This window comes from Quercus suber, unplaced genomic scaffold (genome assembly GCF_002906115.3).
Source record: "Quercus suber isolate HL8 unplaced genomic scaffold, Cork oak 2.0 scaffold_16, whole genome shotgun sequence".
In the NCBI taxonomy this organism is placed as follows: Eukaryota; Viridiplantae; Streptophyta; class Magnoliopsida; order Fagales; family Fagaceae; genus Quercus; species Quercus suber.
The window spans coordinates 1,979,362-1,998,573 of NW_027069481.1; the positions used below are offsets into that span (position 1 = coordinate 1,979,362).

At 32.0% G+C, this 19,212-nt stretch overlaps 1 protein-coding gene across 1 annotated transcript; it reads right to left on the bottom strand.

The window, feature by feature from the left end:
* Nucleotides 1-8,170: 8,170 nt before the first annotated feature.
* On the bottom strand, nt 8,171-10,375 carry LOC112015365 (protein RICE SALT SENSITIVE 3). The gene is made up of 7 exons (XM_024047765.2): nt 10,146-10,375; nt 9,979-10,029; nt 9,712-9,888; nt 9,484-9,589; nt 9,307-9,348; nt 9,168-9,224; nt 8,171-8,862 (listed from the first exon to the last, which is right to left on the bottom strand). Exons 1-7 carry the CDS (start codon nt 10,280-10,282, stop codon nt 8,359-8,361), a joined length of 1,074 nt encoding a protein of 357 aa, XP_023903533.1. The 5' UTR covers nt 10,283-10,375; the 3' UTR covers nt 8,171-8,358.
* Nucleotides 10,376-19,212: the final 8,837 nt, after the last annotated feature.

Here is a 19,212-nt window from a genome sequence, read left to right on the forward strand (position 1 = left end):
TAATATTTAGAGTTGTAAATTGTTCACTTGCTTGAGTGGGAGATGCACTCATGAGTAAAATATTTGAGGCTCTCTTTTGTTTTTATCTATAATTTCTTTTGTTGTGTTTCTGCAGGTGCAAGATGAGATATTTAAAGCTGGTTATCATGTTGATGTTGATACAACTGATAGAAAGATCCAGAAAAAGGTGCAACTAATCTCCTGCCTTGCTTTGTTTTATTTATTTATTTGGATTCCATATCCAACAACTGTTTTGCCTGTAAATGGTGTTTGCTTAAAATTTTTACTAGCTTTGTTTTCCCTTCTTAGCTTCCCTATTATGGTTTTGAGTGGGGCCGCCTTTAAAAAAAAAACCTATTTTATTTTACTTGTTTGCTTCTCTACAATGAGGGTAAAAGTAAGAGAATGCTATTCGTTTACTGATAGTTTTGGCTTCCTGCAGGTGCGAGAAGCTCAGTTAGCGCAGTACAACTATATATTGGTTGTTGGTGAGGAGGAACCAACACTGGAAGGTTCCTACCTATACACTTTTCATGTTATTTTTTGTAATTTACCCTATTGATAGTTGTGATTTGAAAAGATTTTGCTTTGAAAATCAGTCTGTGTAACATGTTGGTGCGTGCATATGCTTGGGCTTTTTATATGAATTTTGTGTTAATTCTGGACTAATAAAAGAAGAAAATCAGAAGAAAGTTGTGGGGATTCTATTATGTAAGCCTTGGTAAATGACCTGTAATTTGAACTAGAGCAGTCCTCTTACAGACTTTCTAATAAAAAAAATTATACTTGCTAAAAAGTGTCAAATCACAAGATTAGAAATCTGCAAATCTGATAAATTATCCATTGCCCATTTTCCTGTGAAACTATGATACAAATACAATTCAATTGTATTTTGATTCCCATGATTTGCTGCAAACATCATTAGGTCATGAGGCTTTAAATTTTTCGGGGTTCACCAATTTGTAATATAACTAAATTTGGCTTTTTTTTTTTTTTTTTTTTTGTTGGGGGGGGGGGGGGGGGTGGTGCTGTTGGCCGAGTTTGCCATTGTATATCAAGAGATGGCTTATATTTACCATACTGAGCACACCCACTGTGTTGCTAGATGGTTTATTATCATTAGTCATGCTGGGTTTCAGGTAGCATATTAAACATTGTATCATTTTTCCAGGTGAGCGTACGGGTGAGAGACAAGGCAGATCACTCGGTAATGAGCATCGAAAACCTACTGAAACACTTCGTGGAAGAAGTTGCAGCATTCCATTAGGTTTTTGTTTATCATACTATTAGTAACAGTTACATTTATCCTCATTCTTATTGGTACCATGCCCCTGTACTATTATTTATACTTTGGTATAGATTGTTCCTTTGGGCTTTAGTCTCTCCATTAAACCAAAGGAAAAAAAAGAAAAAGAAAAGAGAAGCGAAGGGTATGTAAATCATTTTTGCTGTCTTGCTTCCAGTTTATGTATGTGGCTGGGGCAATGTTTTAAATCTTTTCTTGTGATATTCAGTTTTTCTATTGTAATGGAATATTTTGATAGCAGTTTAATCTTGTTTGTACTTTGTATATATAACGACAACATAACAATCCCTTCGTTATATACGTACTATAGGTTCATATAATCTCCTTTCAAAATCAAATATTGGGTAATCCTAACATCATCCCTCAAAAGTAAAAATCATCATTAAAGGTGTTAGTATTGTGCAAAAAATTTCTTATTGTAAGGACATATTAGAATTGTTAATGAATTGTATAATATATTGGCGTGTATCGTATCATATGGTATAATTGGACATATCTGGACATATCGTACAATATATAGACTAGACAAGGGGGTTTAAAATGAGTTTTTATTTTATTTTATTTTTTTGGTGTCAAAATTTGTGTATTGTTGGAGTCTAACAAGTTGTTAGGCTTGTTTAATAAGCTAGAATGTCCATGATTTTATTACTTGAGTCTAACAAATTATTGGGTTACTTAATTGAATTCAATAAAATAACATGTCCAAGAATTATTTTCCCCTCTTCTCTTTCTTCTACACAAAGTTTGGACTATACACTTAACACTTGATTTTCATATTTGCAAATTCCTTTTTTATGCTATGAATAATGTATTAATTGTCATTATAATTTTTTATTTTTGTTATTATTGTTGCAAGTCTAAGAAGCTAGAATAAGAAAATATAGTAAATGTTGATGATGAAGAAACAATTTCGCAAAATGACAGAATATTATTGAGATAGAGTTGACTAAGCAAGGAGATGAATATGATTAAAAAAAAATTATTATTTTGGCCTTGTATTGAAATAAGGGAAATAAGTAAAATTAAGTGAGAAGAGAACAAGGAATATATATGTATAAACTCTTGTATTTAAGTGGTCATTCACCATCTTTTTGATATCTCTTAGATCTGTACATTTATAGTAAAACAATTTCACATATATATAACCTTACGATGCTTGTAGAGTAGGTTATAATAATGAGCACAATTATGGATATATATCATTCTTATGAATTTTATACATTCTAGACTTTACATATCTCAAGTAACCATTTCACTGCCCAAACTTTACACATTTTAATAAGACTTTATTTCTAATAGGCCTATATATTATGCATTATCACTTCTGAGTTTAATAAATCTGAATGTATGCTATAAACACATGCTAATTTAATTTAATTAATTTAATTAATTTTTTTGACAAAATTTAAATTTAATTTATTTAGTTAGCTTTGTTGAATATTATGACATTAGTAATGATTAAATTAGTCGTTAATTAAATATATTTTAAATTTATAACGAATATTTTATATGTATATCTATAATATTTTTTATAAATTTTATTAAATGTTTGCCATTGTGGCTTACAACACCAATACCAAAAAAAAAAAAAAAAAATCTATTTATTATACAATTCACATTTTGACAACTATGATTAAAGGGTTATAAAACCTTGTAACATAATAACATAATCAAATGCCAAAATGGTATACTACAAAAAGAGGTATGGAGAAATTTGATATGAAATAATCAATATTTATTATATATAAAAGCAGAGACTTTATGTGAGAAAGTATTCAGTTCTGCCATAGGAAGGAGTTTTGCCTAGTATCCCGGAAAGAGAAAGATGATATAATCGTATCTAGGATAGTGAAAGAAGTTGGAAAGAGAAGTTAACAAAAGACCAATTACTGGTAGGAAAGGGCAACATATTTAATGCAAAGTTCTTCCTCATGGAAAGTAAAGGTCCATATATGAGTTTTACAAGGGTAGATACATATCTAGTGTGATAACTAGAATAGAGAATGACATTGCAATAGAAGAACCACTTGAGCCCTTTTGCAAAAAGTGAAGTTACCAGTTTTGAGAGCTAAAGGTTGGAAGAGCCAATTTTGAGGAAAAAGTAGAAAAAATTATGACAACCATATTTGGAGGTGATAACTTTGAAGGAGGGCAATACTAAGAAGTCAAAACAATGGAAAGAACAAATGAAATACTAACGGTGTATCACAACCATGATCTATCCCTCAACATGTGGTGCCACAAATTGGGAGGTTGAAGAATTAGTTTGTTGATTTTTTCTTGATAATGAATAGAGGTTATACAAATTAAGTGGGAAGATATCAACAATTGAACATATTTTAATATTTCGTTTGTATGTTCCTATTATAGAATTAATGAATTATAATATCTGGCATTTAATAATAAAAACACCCCTCAATTTGGTAATAGTTTATTAATAAATAAATAATCTCCTAAACTAGATTTTGACTAAAATTTTTTGTTGTCGAATAAGAGATTTGAGGTTTGAACTCTGCTTACAGTAAAAACTAATGAGTGTTTTTAGTATAATAATAAAAAAACAATCATCATGGAGCGGATATAATAGGTTGAAATTAAAAAAAAAAAAAAAGTCTAGATTTTGACAATTATCAGGGGTATGTTTTACACTACAGTAAGAAACTAGAACATAACTTGTACATTATCTAGGGCATTCTCATATGAATTTTTTATCTCTTCCTAACATCAGTCGTAATCTTTAATTAATCATTATGACACCATCAATATTAAAGAGCTTATTCATTTGGAGTAAGGTTTTACATCCTCTCGAGTGACTGATTACTTAGTGCAATGTCGCATCTGTCTGTAACGTGAGTCATTACTCATTATAGTGTGATATATATGCTTGCCTCCTGTTGTGCTGTGCTAGACATTATTACCTTATGATTTCATTTTTCAAAGTTCAAACTTAGACAAGAGTTGGGGCAATGCATCAACAAGTTCCACTTTCGTTTTCATTTTTTAAGGGATCAATTAACTCACTTAGAGCCAATGACGGAGCCAAAAATTTACTATATACTATGTTAACTTCCTACTATGTATAGTAGTATAAATAGTACCACAAAAATTTAAAATGAAAATTAAGTATTTTGTAACCCTAATATATGTAATACAATATATATATATATATATTACACTGGATAAATTGTATAAATATTGACAAAAAAAAATTTGGAATTCTTAACTTGTTTTTAATTAATAATATTTAGGCATTAGAAAAGTATAGAATTAAACAATAATTAAAAAGCTAAGGATCTTAATTAAAATTAAAAATCATAAAGTGTAAGCACTAAAACCCTTATTTGTTTATAAGAAAACCAAACTACATTAATCTTAACTTGTTTCATCTTAATATTTTAATTGATTAAAAAATTAATATTTAGAATACGATTGTGAGTCCATGTGTCATTATAAAAAAAGGTTTAAGACTTACAAAATTTTTTCAACTTTAGGGGGCCATGGGAGGACTCTATCTTTAGTAATTTCAACATTAAGATATAAGATATAAAATTTATAGGATTTAAAAAAAAAAAAAAAATTTGCCCCCAGTATGGGCATGCCCTTCAGAGGCTAAGAAATTTCACGAGTATCAAGAGAACTTCATCTTAATTAGTTCTTGAAGGGTCTTTGTGACAATTTTGAGTTCATTCGTAAACAGTTACTTCTCCTTTCTCTTTTGACCCAATGAGCTTGTTTAGGGAGAAGACTAGTTAATAATTTACATACATATATTGTTCATAGGATAGTCACACTATCTCCACCTGCTCACTCATCCGGGCCTCCAAGACAAAGTGGACATATTCCTATTTGGCTCTAAGTGATCCAACTCTAGCGCCTATGATTGTCTCCTTTAGTCCTTTGCAGTTGAGGCCTATTCAAACCTTTGCCTTAGGCAACACCTCCATTGAAGCTTCTTCTTCCATCAAATCTGCATTCTCAGTAGCTGAACTAGAGACACATCTCAATCGGGTCTCATTCGGTTCTCAAGCTGCATCCTCTTCTACCCTCTAAATTACTAAACTTGTTTTTGAACTCTTATTTTTCTTACGATGGATTTTGTAAGCTCTAGGCATTTCCTCCTCAACATCAATTCCTATCTACTGCCATAATGGGAGTGCAATTTAAATTGTCGCACAATGAAGAAATCTTCCATGAATGAACCCAATCACATGGAGGTCAATTGTCACATTGTTGATTCGTCACTAATTGTTTTAGGGGCACCTTGCAGTTGGATCTATTTCATTTTATGATCAGGTGGCTAACATCTTTACCAAGTTTCAAACATTTGGCCGCTTGTATTGAAACTCAAATTGGTCTTTCATGGTGTCTAGATTCAATGTTCTAGTACGACTGTGCGCACCACACCTATACTTTGCACTGAAATTGTACTTTGTACCATTAGACCTTGGACATTAGGCATATATAAAGAGGCTCTTTCTATACATCTTAGATGTGTAATAAAAGTAATATAATATATTCATCTTTTCATTTAGAAACTTTTTATTTATTTATTTTTTATCTTTTTGGTAAGTAAGGTCGTGAATATTAAGTGTGTTTTGAATTTTAGTTATTTATTTTTTATTTTTATAAAATCTACGTATTAAAGCACACTTTTGACCCTCAAAGACTAGAGTTATTTTCATTTTGGGCCTTCATGTTTGATTTCGTTTCATATTGGCCATCTCATTTATCTTTGTTAGTAATCTAGCTTTAAGTGCCAGATAGGTGTTTAATAATCTGGCCATTAATTAATTGTTAGATTACTAACGAAGATGGATAGCATGACCAATATAAAAAGGGAATTAATTATAGAGGGTTAAAATGAAAATTTTAAAACGTAAAAGATAAATTAAAAACCGTACCAAACTTTAAGGACCAAAAATGTATTTTAATCAAATCTACATGAAAGATTTTCTAGTTGACATGCAAGAGAAAATGATTTTCTAGTTAATCAAATCTGCGTACATTGTTGCACTTGTTAGTATTATAGCTTTAAAAGGAGTTACTATGCCTATAAAATGTACGGATTAATTAAAATTTATATATAAATAAAAATATAAATTTTATGTAAAATAAAGAAAATATTTTACTAATATCACCCATATTATCTTAATAATTAGTTAATCACTTGAAATTTTAATAGAATTTTCACTTAGAGTAAATTATTTGCCTTAATAATTAATGAATTACATGAAAAATATACGTTAATTTTACACGTAATAAGTAGATATATTGAGCCATTTGATATAAGAATGACATGTAGTATGCAAGTTTTACTTTATTAGAACACAATACTATGTTATATAATCTAGATAAATTTTAAATTTTTTGAAAATTTTTGTACTAGAATTTTAGTTGAAGTAAATATTTTATATTTGTTTGAAAATTAGATAATAGAGTTTTACCTAGAGTAAATTATCCTAACAATCAATAAGCCACTTGATATATTGGTATTACAATTTAATTTAAGATAAATCATATAAATAATTAAGGAGATTATAGCCATTTGATGAAACCATGATTTTTAAGACCCAATTTTATAATATAGTTTATGATTTATAGTATTGCTTAATAATGATTATCTATCTTCTGATATTTAGCCCATAATTTCTAATACATTAACCAATGGACATAACCTTTTTGAGATGAAGAAAAGACAATTGGCCTTGTCTCTTACATTTCCCTTCTTCCTGCTTGCAGATTTTAAAAACTTTTATCACTTTCAAGCTTAATTAACCTACTTTTAGTCTATTAGTTACCCTTCAACACTTGTAGCTATGCAATTCATGCTGGCTATTTGAGATTGCGTAAAATTTGGATAAAAACCATTTTTTTTTTCAATTTATTATTGCAGGGGATGCATAATGGGTAATAGATGATTACCTCTACCATTTTAAGCAATAAATGAACTAAGGAAATGAGATGTTTGAGATTTCAATGTATGCCAAAGAATGGAAGAGAAATTGCTCAAGGATAGTTTTTTTTTTTTTTGTGGGGGGGGGGGGGGGGGGGGTAGGGGTGGAGTGGGATCATTGGTGCCCCATCCCCATCTCGCTTCTACTCTTTAAGACGAGAAACCCTTGCTTATGATGTTAGCGGGGGCACTTCGGGTTTGAGATGGGTTGAAAATGTTTATTAATCTTAAGATGATTTTAACATTAATGAGATAAAGATAAAAAATATAAAGGAAAAGTGTGATCGCAAGAGTACTAAGAGAGAAGTTAAGATAAGTGTTTTAAAGATAGTAATAAAATATGTATAAAAATAAATATTATAATTAGATATGTATAGACAAGAAATTACACTATATGTATAAATAAGTTAAATGTATGTTAAATAAATATGTATATATACATTTGGGATGGGGCAGTGTAAAATAGGTTGGGTGAGCAAATCGTGTTCTCGTTTTGTCACTTCTTTGGGATAGGGAGAAATCCACACAGGATGGAGTGTGACAGTACTGGTTATGTGGGGTAGGTCATTTTTGTCATCCCTATTTATGAGCCATTTATTGATTAGATTAAAGACCCTTCTAGTTGAATTTGTCCAATATGCTACTTATTTTTCATTATAAATATTAATAAATTTCTATCCTTAAAAAAAAATTTATGTCACATGACAAAGATTGAATTGGACTCAGATCATAACACATGGCAAAAAATAGACACGTGCCAAGATCTTGAATGGTTCAGTGCACGGGATTCAAGTCAAGTCTTATGCTCTCTCTCTCTCTCTCACACACACACACACAATAGCTACACACACACACACTAGCTCGAACACTCTCTCACACACACACACACACACACACACACACACACACAAGAGCTGGAAGAATCTTCAAATTATATATCATACTAGGACTAAGAGGGCATTCACGTACAACAAGGAAAGATAAAAGCCTAGCTAGCCTACTAGAAACACCAAACTGAAACTAAGCATTCTAAAATCGTTAGGAAGCAATCCCCGAATCTTATATATATAATCTCTAATAAATTTTTAAGTAGTACCACTTAAAATCCATTGTTGAGTCCGCTGTTAGTTACATTCTCATCTTGCAGGTTCTGATGGAAATGTTGTTGACGCCTATATGCAGAACTGCTGCTCTCACCCACATCATGTTCTGGCCTATATATCTCTTCATCAATCTCCTCTTTGGCCACTTTTTCAATTCCCATAAACTCCAATGGCCTTAAACATGGCATAAACTGTACTGGCTGCTGTGAAGGTGTAGTGGGTGGAACAACTGAGGGAAGCTTTGAAAGAAGGGCTTCAAGGCTGCTCATGGAAGGTGTTATTTTCAAAGGCAGGTTGTATTGGTCAAAGAATTCGGCTCCTGAAGGTGCAACAGTAGTAGTTGAAGTGCCTTGGAAATGCCATGCTTCTGGGGTGCTGTATCCATCGACTTTGAAAGGGTATGCTGTGGAAGATGGGTGAGGTAAAAGCACACCTGGGATGCTTTCAATGTAGCCGAATTTCTTTCTTAGTAGAACAACGTAGCTCAGATCTTCAATCACCTTGAATATACCAAGAAAAAGCAATGAAAAGAACTTCGAAGTACATATTATATACAATAAAATAAGTTCAAAAGACCCAACAAATTTCACAAAATTTTCATAATTATTGACATAGAAGGTTGTGATTAGTACATAAGTGATGTCAGGGGTGATTCTATATGAAAATGGTGTTACACTAATCATAATATGTCATTTCAACTAATTGTAAAAAAAAGTTTTACTTGTAACATTGGTCACAATTGTCTGAAAATTGTAACCTAATTGAGAGAGAGAGAGAGAGAGAGAGAGAGAGAGAGAGAGAGGACCTTGTGAATGGCTCCTAACTGGACAACACCTTCTCTAACTGCAATCAAAGCTATGGTCTGCAATATATACTATTTGAATCAAACCAAGAAAGTAGGTCCACCTAATATACTTTGAGGCTGTCAGTTTTAAATGTAATACCTTTATACCAGATTGGAACTGTGCTTCCCATGTCCTAGGGTGCTGTAAGAATGGAAATGAAACACAACCTTAACATATAACATGAAATAACAAGCTATCTAGTTCAAGTATGGCTTGAAATCACAAATTTATGTAAGCTCTAAGGGTAAATAATAAATATATGAAGTACACGCTTACTGAGTCCGCTGAGTTGTGCCATGCTGACAAGAAATTAATTTCTTGGTCACTTGGCTCTTTGTGTATCCACTTGTGACTATGATCTGCAGCTACTTTTCCTATCAAACTGATCCGTGTAACCAAATTAACTCTATTTCTTTCTAAAAGGGTTTTTAGGGCTAATTGAATTGAAGCCAATACCACAAAAGGTATTGAGAATACAATTATTTAGGGAAAAAACTCACTTACCCTTCTCCATAGTTGTAGATCTCATGGGACATCTTGAAAAACAGCTCTGGTTGCAGACCTTGGTATTGTTGAAACTCACAGTTCCCATAAACCGATGAGCCAGGGCAATCTCCTGAATTTATATCAGCTGCTGATGAAGCAGCAAAATTGCAGAAACCATCTTCCCAAACCAATATCCTGACAGTCAAAATATATCATAATAATCCCAAAGATGCAATATGCACTGCTAGTTATACACAATGCAACTTGTTAAAGTAAAGGAAATACCAGTTTCTCCTGTTTCCTCTTGACCTGTCATAAGCTCCTTGTCCATCCCATCTGTTATAGCATGACATTTAAAAATCATATGATTAATCAATATATGCAAGAAATAGATTGATATGATGGCATGAATGTATGTAATTTGTTTTAATATGTGAAAGTATTCTCCTTACTTGGGTGGGGGGTAATTTCTTGGTAGGATCCTCCAGAAGACTGCATAAACCCACTGAGAATTTTCATGGAGGCAAAGACTTCTGAGGGTGTGTTGTAGGAGATGAGTAACAGCTAATGGGTTGAGATGTTCATCCATTGGCTTACAACACTAATACTCCCTCTCTCTCTCTCTCTCTCTCTCTCTCTCTCTCCTATATTAATCTCTATCTTCAAGAGAAGGAAAACCACAACATTCTAGTCTCCTTATATATGAGAGTGTCAACTTAAAAGTCTCAAGTTTATACCTTCACTGAGTCTAAGTAATTATTAAATACTCTCGGACTATAATTGATACAGTATTTCAAAGTGTGTATGTGTATGCGCGTGCACGCGTTTGAAAGTGTATTATATCACACTATAAATTTTACTAAATTGATTTTGATTTCACTAAGGCCCCACAAGTTATTTCCCTTCCCGATTCCCAACGATCTCTTTTTCAATCCTCCATTCTAGCCTAGCTACTCTCCCAGTACCAATCTTTTCTTCCCTGCCCTCATACCAATTATGAATTATCAGAGAGAGGACCAAACCTTATTATTCTCAGAATACATCATGAGTATTGAGTAGCTCCATTTCTTCCCAACCCCAATGTACATGCTTTTTTTTTCTTTTCTTTTTTCCATACCATTTTGATTTCTGACACACCAAGGCAGGCATTACCGTTCATTATTTCAGTCCCATGAAAACTTCTTTTCCCCCTCTCCTTCATTTATTTTGCCAATATAAAGAACAAACTGCACAACCACCGGTTTTTATCAGAGCATCTTTAATTATTAATCTGCAGCTACTTAAGGGGAAAAAAAAAACACACACACACGCACACACATTTTAGCTTCTTTTTTTGGAAGGACATAACATGTTTAATTTAAAAAAAAAAAAAATTGATAATGTACAACGTGTCACTTTATTCAAATCTTTAATAACGTGAAACTGAATCCAATTATAGATTTGTACTATTTACTTTGAACTATGATAAATGAAATCCACACTTTTGTTTTTTTAAGTGAAATTAATATCCATACTTGGCAAAGTGTCTTAGGGTCCAAGTGTCTAAAAGTATCAGAGTGTGCATTAAGTCCATAAACAATTACTTTAACTAATATGTAGTAAATAGTTACTGATCAAAAGAGATATAATTTACACTGACACGCACACATTAGTTACTCAAACAAGAAGTGCTTATGCTCAAACCTGCATGAGATTAGCTTAGATACCACATGTCACTTTCAGCTTTGACGCTTATAGGGTATAGACTAAGACTATCCACGAGGCCAATTTTCATGTGTAGTGTAATAATTAAAAAGAAAAAAGAGCGTCCGAAGCTTTTGTACAACCAAAAGTCTAAAAGTTTGTGCATGCATAGTGGGAAAAGAAAAATGAAAAAAAGAGAAGTGTAAAAATAAAAGAGTTTGCTGTCACTTATCTGGATGCCTTCTGTAAGTGTGAATCCAACTATAGAAAATTTTGTTTATAAATTTCTTACAATGTACATACACACAGGACCTGGTGCACCATAATACCATATCATTGATTGTGTATATGAAAAATGCCAAGCATTTTATTTTATACCTTATCATTGACTATGTGGACAAGCTGTGCCTGCATGTACCTTACAATTTGAATCTTCAGCAGTTTGTTCAAATGGCAACCCCAAACCAATCCAACAAGTCTTTTTTCTTTTCTTTTCTTTTAAAAAAAAAAAAAATTAAAAAACCTAAAATAAAATTGTTTTCATGAATGGTTTGTGTGTGTGTGTGAGAGAGAGAGAGAGAGAGAGAGACAGAGCACAAACATGCATATAGTTTGCATTGCAATCAACAAGGACCCCTAGCTAGAAGAGCTAGAGCACAATAATTACACTACTCTTAACTGACTTTTTGACTGATGCAACTCTAGCTTCTCTTCTATGGATGGAGAAATATAGGTGCAAAGTACCTCTACCATATATGGTTAATGGTTTTACTTATAAAAATGTAATATTTAGCGCATTTTATATGACAAACTTACGCCTTTGGCATACATGCACAGACAAACGCAGGCAGAAAGGTGGGTGAAGATATGCATAAAACCCACAATATATTTCAAAGATCATATTTTGAGAACTAAAGGATCAAGTATGATATGATATTTAAGGCTGAGAGAGAGAGAGAGAGACAGAGAGAGAGAGAGAGAGAGAGAGACTGTGAGTGAGTCTGCGATGACTAACAGGAGATTCTAGTGCTTTCATTTCCCCACCCTGACACCCAGAAAGTTTGACAGATCATTATGCATGCTCTATCTTTGACCGTCTCTTAACAAATATTGTCCTCTCAATAGCAATATGTATAGTAAATGAATTAATATTTCTATGTGCACCGGCATTTGCCACCTTCAATTTTTGATAGTGACAGACCTTGCTATTCTATTACACTTTGGCTTCTTCTTTTGAAGGCAACCCCATTGTGTGTCCTTGTCTGTGTGGGACTGTGTGAGAGAGAAACAGACTCAGAATTATAAATGGGGTTCTCTATTATTAACACTTATAGCATACATTGTATATGGCAGAGTAAAACTGTAAAAATAAAATGAAATAGCGACAAATTCTGATAGTATAGTGATGTAAGCTAAAAGAAGGGCGTTGGAGCTAGAATTGGATGGGGTTTGGATTTTCTTGATGGTGGCAATGGTAGTAGTGGTAGACATATATATTTTATGTTGGATTTTTGTTCTGTTTTAATAACACTTCCAAAACTTTTTTTTTTTATAATATATTTGTGACGGAATCGGAAAGAAGTTGGTATGGGAGGAAAGAATGGCACAAGAGTCTTGGTCAAGATAACAGGTGTTGAACAATGCCCCATCCCTTTCTTGCAATAAACGAAGTGGGAATCTCTGCTCTTCCCATCCTTCCCAATGTCCCATTTGATATTCAAAATTCTTCAAATCTAAGAAAGAACCAAATGAAATTGATTTTCTTGAAAAAAGTATGTCTTTATGGTATGTATTGTGGCTTTAAATTAAGATGGTGTAATCAGACAATAAAACACCTTATGTACTAATGCATGGTGCAAAGCAGGCAAATATCCCTCCCCAAAATATAAACACAAATCTATTTATAATATTTTATGCAAAGAGCAATTTTAAGGATACAATTTTTGTTTCATAATAACTTGTTAATTTGGAAAGTTTGTGATTGAAACAATATTATTTAATTTGAGTCTACTATTAATTAGGATCCTCCACAACTGAAATGGGTCTATTACAAATCATAAGATATTTCTAGGACAATTTTTTTCATAACTTGTTAAGTTAACAAGTTGTAATTAGAATGACATATTTTTCATCTAATTGATATCACTTTCATTTATATTAGGATCATCTATATTTGAATTAGATCTATTGCATGGTTTATATCAAATATTATAAATTTAAAAGTGTATCTAGTGATACATCATTTAAAATTTTAAATTATGTAGTACTTTGTACACTGTTATGTCTAGGAAAAAAAATCTTTACCGTTAAATACTTAAATTGACCCTCTCAATTTCAAAGGAAATGAAGAGGATTATGTTGTTTTATGTATGGCTAATTCCAACAACTCCTGTAAGTAGTTATGAAAATATTGTGTGGCTATAAATTTATTGTTACATGCTGGTATAAGTGCAAAGAAAGGGAGGAGAGTCTAAATTTAATATTATTTTGGAATGTTTGAAATTGTATTATATTGAAATGAGACGTAGGGTTAGATTGCCATTTTTGTCTTAAGGAAACACAAACACAAACTACAGCTCAGTTACCTGGTTTTGTTTGAAATGGTTGGTGATTAGGTATCTGTGTGATGTCCGAAGATCTAAAATTCAGTGTTTCTTGGAGTTAATGAAATATATCTTACCCATTTAGCAAAAAAATGATTTGTTTTGATCAATATAAATTGGGATCCACATTTCCCAATGGCAAATGATGTACTCCATTTTGTTTACTAAGTCATGCATGCATGCATACTTAAAATCATATTTATGCATGTCATGGAATCATGCATGCATGTGTAAGCACTTAATGCATGCTGGACATGGCTAACAAAGAATAGAAGTGTGTAAGTATTATTTAAAAAAAAATAGATGACGTTTGCTTTTATGTTTGGCTCAAGTTGTGTGTATATATATATATATATATATATTCCTTGGCTTCTTGGATATACTGGCCTTATTTTTGTTTGTACAAGTTGTGGGTTGTGTTACATAAAAAGTGAAAAGGCACTATAAGAAAGAGCTGGATGCCACGACTTTCCAAGAATCTAGCTAGCTCTCACCAGTCACCAATAACAAGTGTAGGGTAAGGTTGGAAAAGAAATGCAATGGAAAAATAAATAAATCATAGAGATTTTGAGCTTACAATACAAAATGGCCTACAGCACGTTTTCCATGATTGGATTTGGGATGCCCTAGAGTACTAAAACTACAATTTCATTGTGGGAAGAGAGAGAGAGAGAGCGCCTTAAAAAATTGAGAAGAAAAGTATCCTGAAGAAGGGTTTTGGGTTTAGCTAGCCTTTGGGGGTGTGGGTGAGAGAAGTGGTCAAATGCCTCAAATCAAAACACTGCAAAAAAAATTTGGTTACATAAAAAACTGCAATGCATCACGTGAAGGCATTGCTGCTTGTCACAATCTTGGCCAAAAAAAGCTTGTGTACCCATCCAAAACCCAAAAGAAAAGGGAAAAAAAAAAAAGAAGGGAAAGCAAGAAAGACCTTTTAATTCACTTTTCAATTTTTATTTTATTTTAAATTAATGATATAAATATGTAAAAAATTTGAGTATTTGGAAAAATATCTAAGCACACTTTCTAAATAAAACCTTGCTCTTATTGAATGAAAAACAGAGAAATGAAAGTGATAAGTTACAAGATACAACCTTTATGCTATATATACAACTAATAACTGGCCAAATATTCCAAATATCATGTTTTTTATTTTTTTAAAAATTTAGGAAAGTAACAAATGAATGAAGTTAATTAGTTAAGTAGATTATTTTTGGAACTCGAGTTTGGGTTAGAACTTGAGTTTGACAAACTCAAGTTCCAATTAGTGTTGGTGCATATTGCTTGGAACTTGAGTTTGTCAAACTCGAGTTCCAGCTCAAACTCAAGTTTTAAAAACAATCTACTTAACTAATTAATTTTAGCTGCATGCTATTCACCAAAATTTTTTCTAAAATGGTACTATTCAACAAATTTTGCCCTAATAACCAATAAACTAACAACACGTGTCCATTATTAACAAACTAAAATAGGAAAAGAAATCTGCTAAGTGAGATGACATCGTTTGCATCAAGTCATTGTGGAAGGAGTAGCAAAATGGCGTCATATCCATTAAGTTCAACAACTCATCATTTACACAAAACACTGTCATATCTTAAGCTTCATTTAGTTGCAACAGAAATGATCCCGTTTTGCTCAGCTGTGCTTCTTTCTTATTTTCAACAAAATACAATAAAATTTTTAATTTTTTTCACAAATTTTTTAGATATCAAATTGTGATTAGTTACATGACCACCACTAATATGGGCTTTGGCGTACATCAATTACAACTTACTAATTCAATAATTATAAACAAAATAAAGAGATTGTCATTTAATTTAGATCTATGTTTCTTTCCTTTTCTCTTTCAAATTAAACAAAAACATGAGTAAACCTTGACTCCCACATCACCTCAAATTTTCCGCGTCATCAATGTAGCAAAAAGGCTCCCCACATTACCTCGACATGGGATAACTTCAAAGTTCAACCTGTCAAGAAAAATGATGGCTGCTCTTTCAAACTGGGCCATCATTAGGATTACCAAACTTTTATTCAGTACTAATGGGATACGGCTCAGTGGGAGGTCCCATGGACACAATAATTAATCATTCATTGAACATGGATCTACATGTTGAGTATACACATGTGAGTGAAATTGGATACTTCTAATGTGTTCTGATGATACCTTTTCTATGACAATCCAAGTTTATGATGCAATTCTCCTCTTATCAACTATCATGAGAACATGACTTTGAATAGAATATAATGACAAAAAAGAACATATTATCGACCTTGATTAATCTGATGAAAATCTATGGCCCATCTCAAAATTTTGAAACTAAAGATCTGTTTTTTGTTACATAATCAAAGGAATTAGGATACCTAGTTTGGCTTCCATGTTGTCAAATATTAGAGGCTATTAATCGAACTCTCAAGATGATGCACTAGCTTATTAAGGGCCAATCTATTAAACAATCCAGATCAGATGAGGATCCACTGGCTACCCTTGTTGTGGACACAGATTTTCAACACAAACTCCACTATAAGGCTTAGAAATATTTCCCCTCACTCAAAAAGAAAAACGAAAAAAATCTCCATATCTTCATCAACACCAGTTCTCTATCATCATCCATCGACATCATAAATAAAGTAGATAAAACCTTAGAAAACGAGGATGCAATTAGTTATTCTGGTCCACTTTCTTGCTGTACGTAATCATATCCTTAAACCTAAGGTTTGTCTAGCTACATTTTTTGCGTGTACTATATGCATGCAACTTCTATTATTATTGAATGTATGGATTATAGCTTATAGATTTTTGTTAGAGACTGTCCTTAAAGATAAGGTGTATTTAATATCTTGCTATATGATATTATTATATATGTTAAATAAAAAGTTAAACTATGTACAAATATTAGGAGAAAGACACACAACTACAATAAATTTGTGTGTGCAAACCAATAAATTTTTTACAAAGTTTTTATTTTTTATTTATTTTTATTTTTTCAAATAAATGAGGATCAGTCCCTAATTATGTAACAAAAAATCTTGTCACAAACATAAAGACAATTTGAAAGTGGGTTGTGTTTCGGAAACCAAAAATAAATCCAACCTTAAAGCTTAAATGCAAGCCTTGATGGAAACATGCAAAACGGATTACTAATTTGTCTCTCATTTGGGCATAAGTTGACACTTAGATAAGACTCATGATTAGATTATTATATATATTACGCAGACACATACATCTAATCATGAGGGGGCTGTGTTTCAAAAACCAATTTTAAAGCTCAAATATACAGGACTTGATGTGGCTTCTTAATTTGTCTCTCATTTGGGCATAAGTTGGCAATTAGATTAGAATCATGATTAGCTATGACAATAAAAAATATATACACACACACACACGTATATAGACATATATATTGTTAGCCAGGTGAGATAGCTATGATTGCAACATTTGGGTGGGGTGGGGTGTGGGGGGGGGGGGGTGAAGCTTTTGATGATGCTGGCTTCTTTAGCCAACAGAACACTGAAAGGGACTCACAATCTTAGAGAGATGGAATAGGCATCTAACAGCTATGTGGTTGAGGACAACATGACTGAGATATGTGGGGTACCAAGAGATAGAGACATTTGATCTAATCACGCAGAAAGTGGCCCTCCTCTTTTCTTCTGTTGAGAGAGAGAGAGAGAGATGCTAAGTGCTAACAAATCAAAGACACTTTGGATCTTCGCCCTAGCTACCAACCATAGTATATGTCTAAAAAGTTTTACAATTATTGTCAAAATTTTCTTTCACGAATTTAGCCAACAAAATAATTAATTAATGCTATTCCTTACTGTCAAACATTAGGAATAATAATTTGATATTGTAATTCAACCCGCCACCACTCCCAAAAGAAAAAAAAAGGTTTAGTTGTACCTTATTTTTTATAATTATTCTGCAATTATAATGCCTATTATAAACTTCAAAGCCTAAACTATCGTTAATAAGAACTTTACCACCTACCCTTGGGGTTTATGTTAAATTCAAAGGGAAAAAAATAAATAAATAAAAAAGCATGTCTAACATAAATTTGAATTTTCCATTAAATTTTAACAAACAATTCTAATGACACATTGGCATAATCTTATCTCTTGTATTCAATTCTTCAGACTTTTGAATTACTGTAACACTTATCTACACATTATCATGTTCTAAATATAATACATACAACATTCAACAAATTGAGTGTGTGACAAATTAATCCAAACATTGTGCTTCAATTTGGTATCAAATCCTATCAACCCTAGGGCTATAAACAAGATGAGCTGAGTTGAGTATTAAAAGTTTAGGTTTGTTTATTTTACTTTATTTTAAACACGAACCGAGCTTGAGCACATCACAAAACAAGATTACATATTCAAGTTTGGTTCATTTATTTGTTGAGCAAATTCGAGCTTGTTCACGAGTTATTTGATTAACATATTTTTTTTTCCCTATATATAGTAATATCACGACTAAAATAATCTTATTCCTTTGCAAAATTATAAATCTTTACTATAAATGGATTGTTTATGTTATGAATAACCTATAAATAATAATTTTATATCATATAAACTAATTTATAAACTTATATAACCCAATTACAAATCTATACCAATATATTTTAGCAAGAATTCATATAAATATATAGTATTATATATATATATATATATAGTTAATTCAGGCCCTAATGGTCATAAAATTGAGCTTGACTCGTTTGATAATCGAGCCTAAAGATACGCTTGAGCCTAACTTGTTTACTAAATAAACAAACATTAACAAGTTTTTTCTCGAGCTGTTCATAAATAGCTTGGTTTATTTATAACCCTAATAAACCCTCATGGCTTCCAATTCCTCTTCCTCTTCTCCGTCATCTTCTTCCTTCCACTCTTCACCCAACTGAAACTTTACCACAGATTACCTATGTTCCATCACTGTTAAACGCCTGTAACTTTTTATCTATCAAGCTTACCTACAAAAATTACATTTAACGGGAGACTCAACTTATTCCATATCTCAAAGGTCAAAACCTTCTCAATTTTATTGATGGCTTCAACCCATGTTCATGCACCTTTTGTTGGGGATATTATATAAAGTAATAATAGAATAACAAGGTTAACACAAAAGACAAATAGAAAATAGATAACTTGGAGGCAGAATATCATTTTCCTTAGACCATATTTGCCCCCCACACTATTGTTGCTAAAAGGTTATTGCAAATTTGTCTTC

Coding starts and splice junctions, on each gene's coding strand:
- LOC112015365 (XM_024047765.2), bottom strand. CDS start 10,282: ATGGATGAACATCTCAACCCATTAGCTGTTACTCATCTCCTACAACAC. Junction 10,030..10,145: donor AGAAATTACCCCCCACCCAA/GTAAGGAGAATA, acceptor ATGCTATAACAG/ATGGGATGGACAAGGAGCTT. Junction 9,889..9,978: donor AGAGGAAACAGGAGAAACTG/GTATTTCCTTTA, acceptor TTTGACTGTCAG/GATATTGGTTTGGGAAGATG.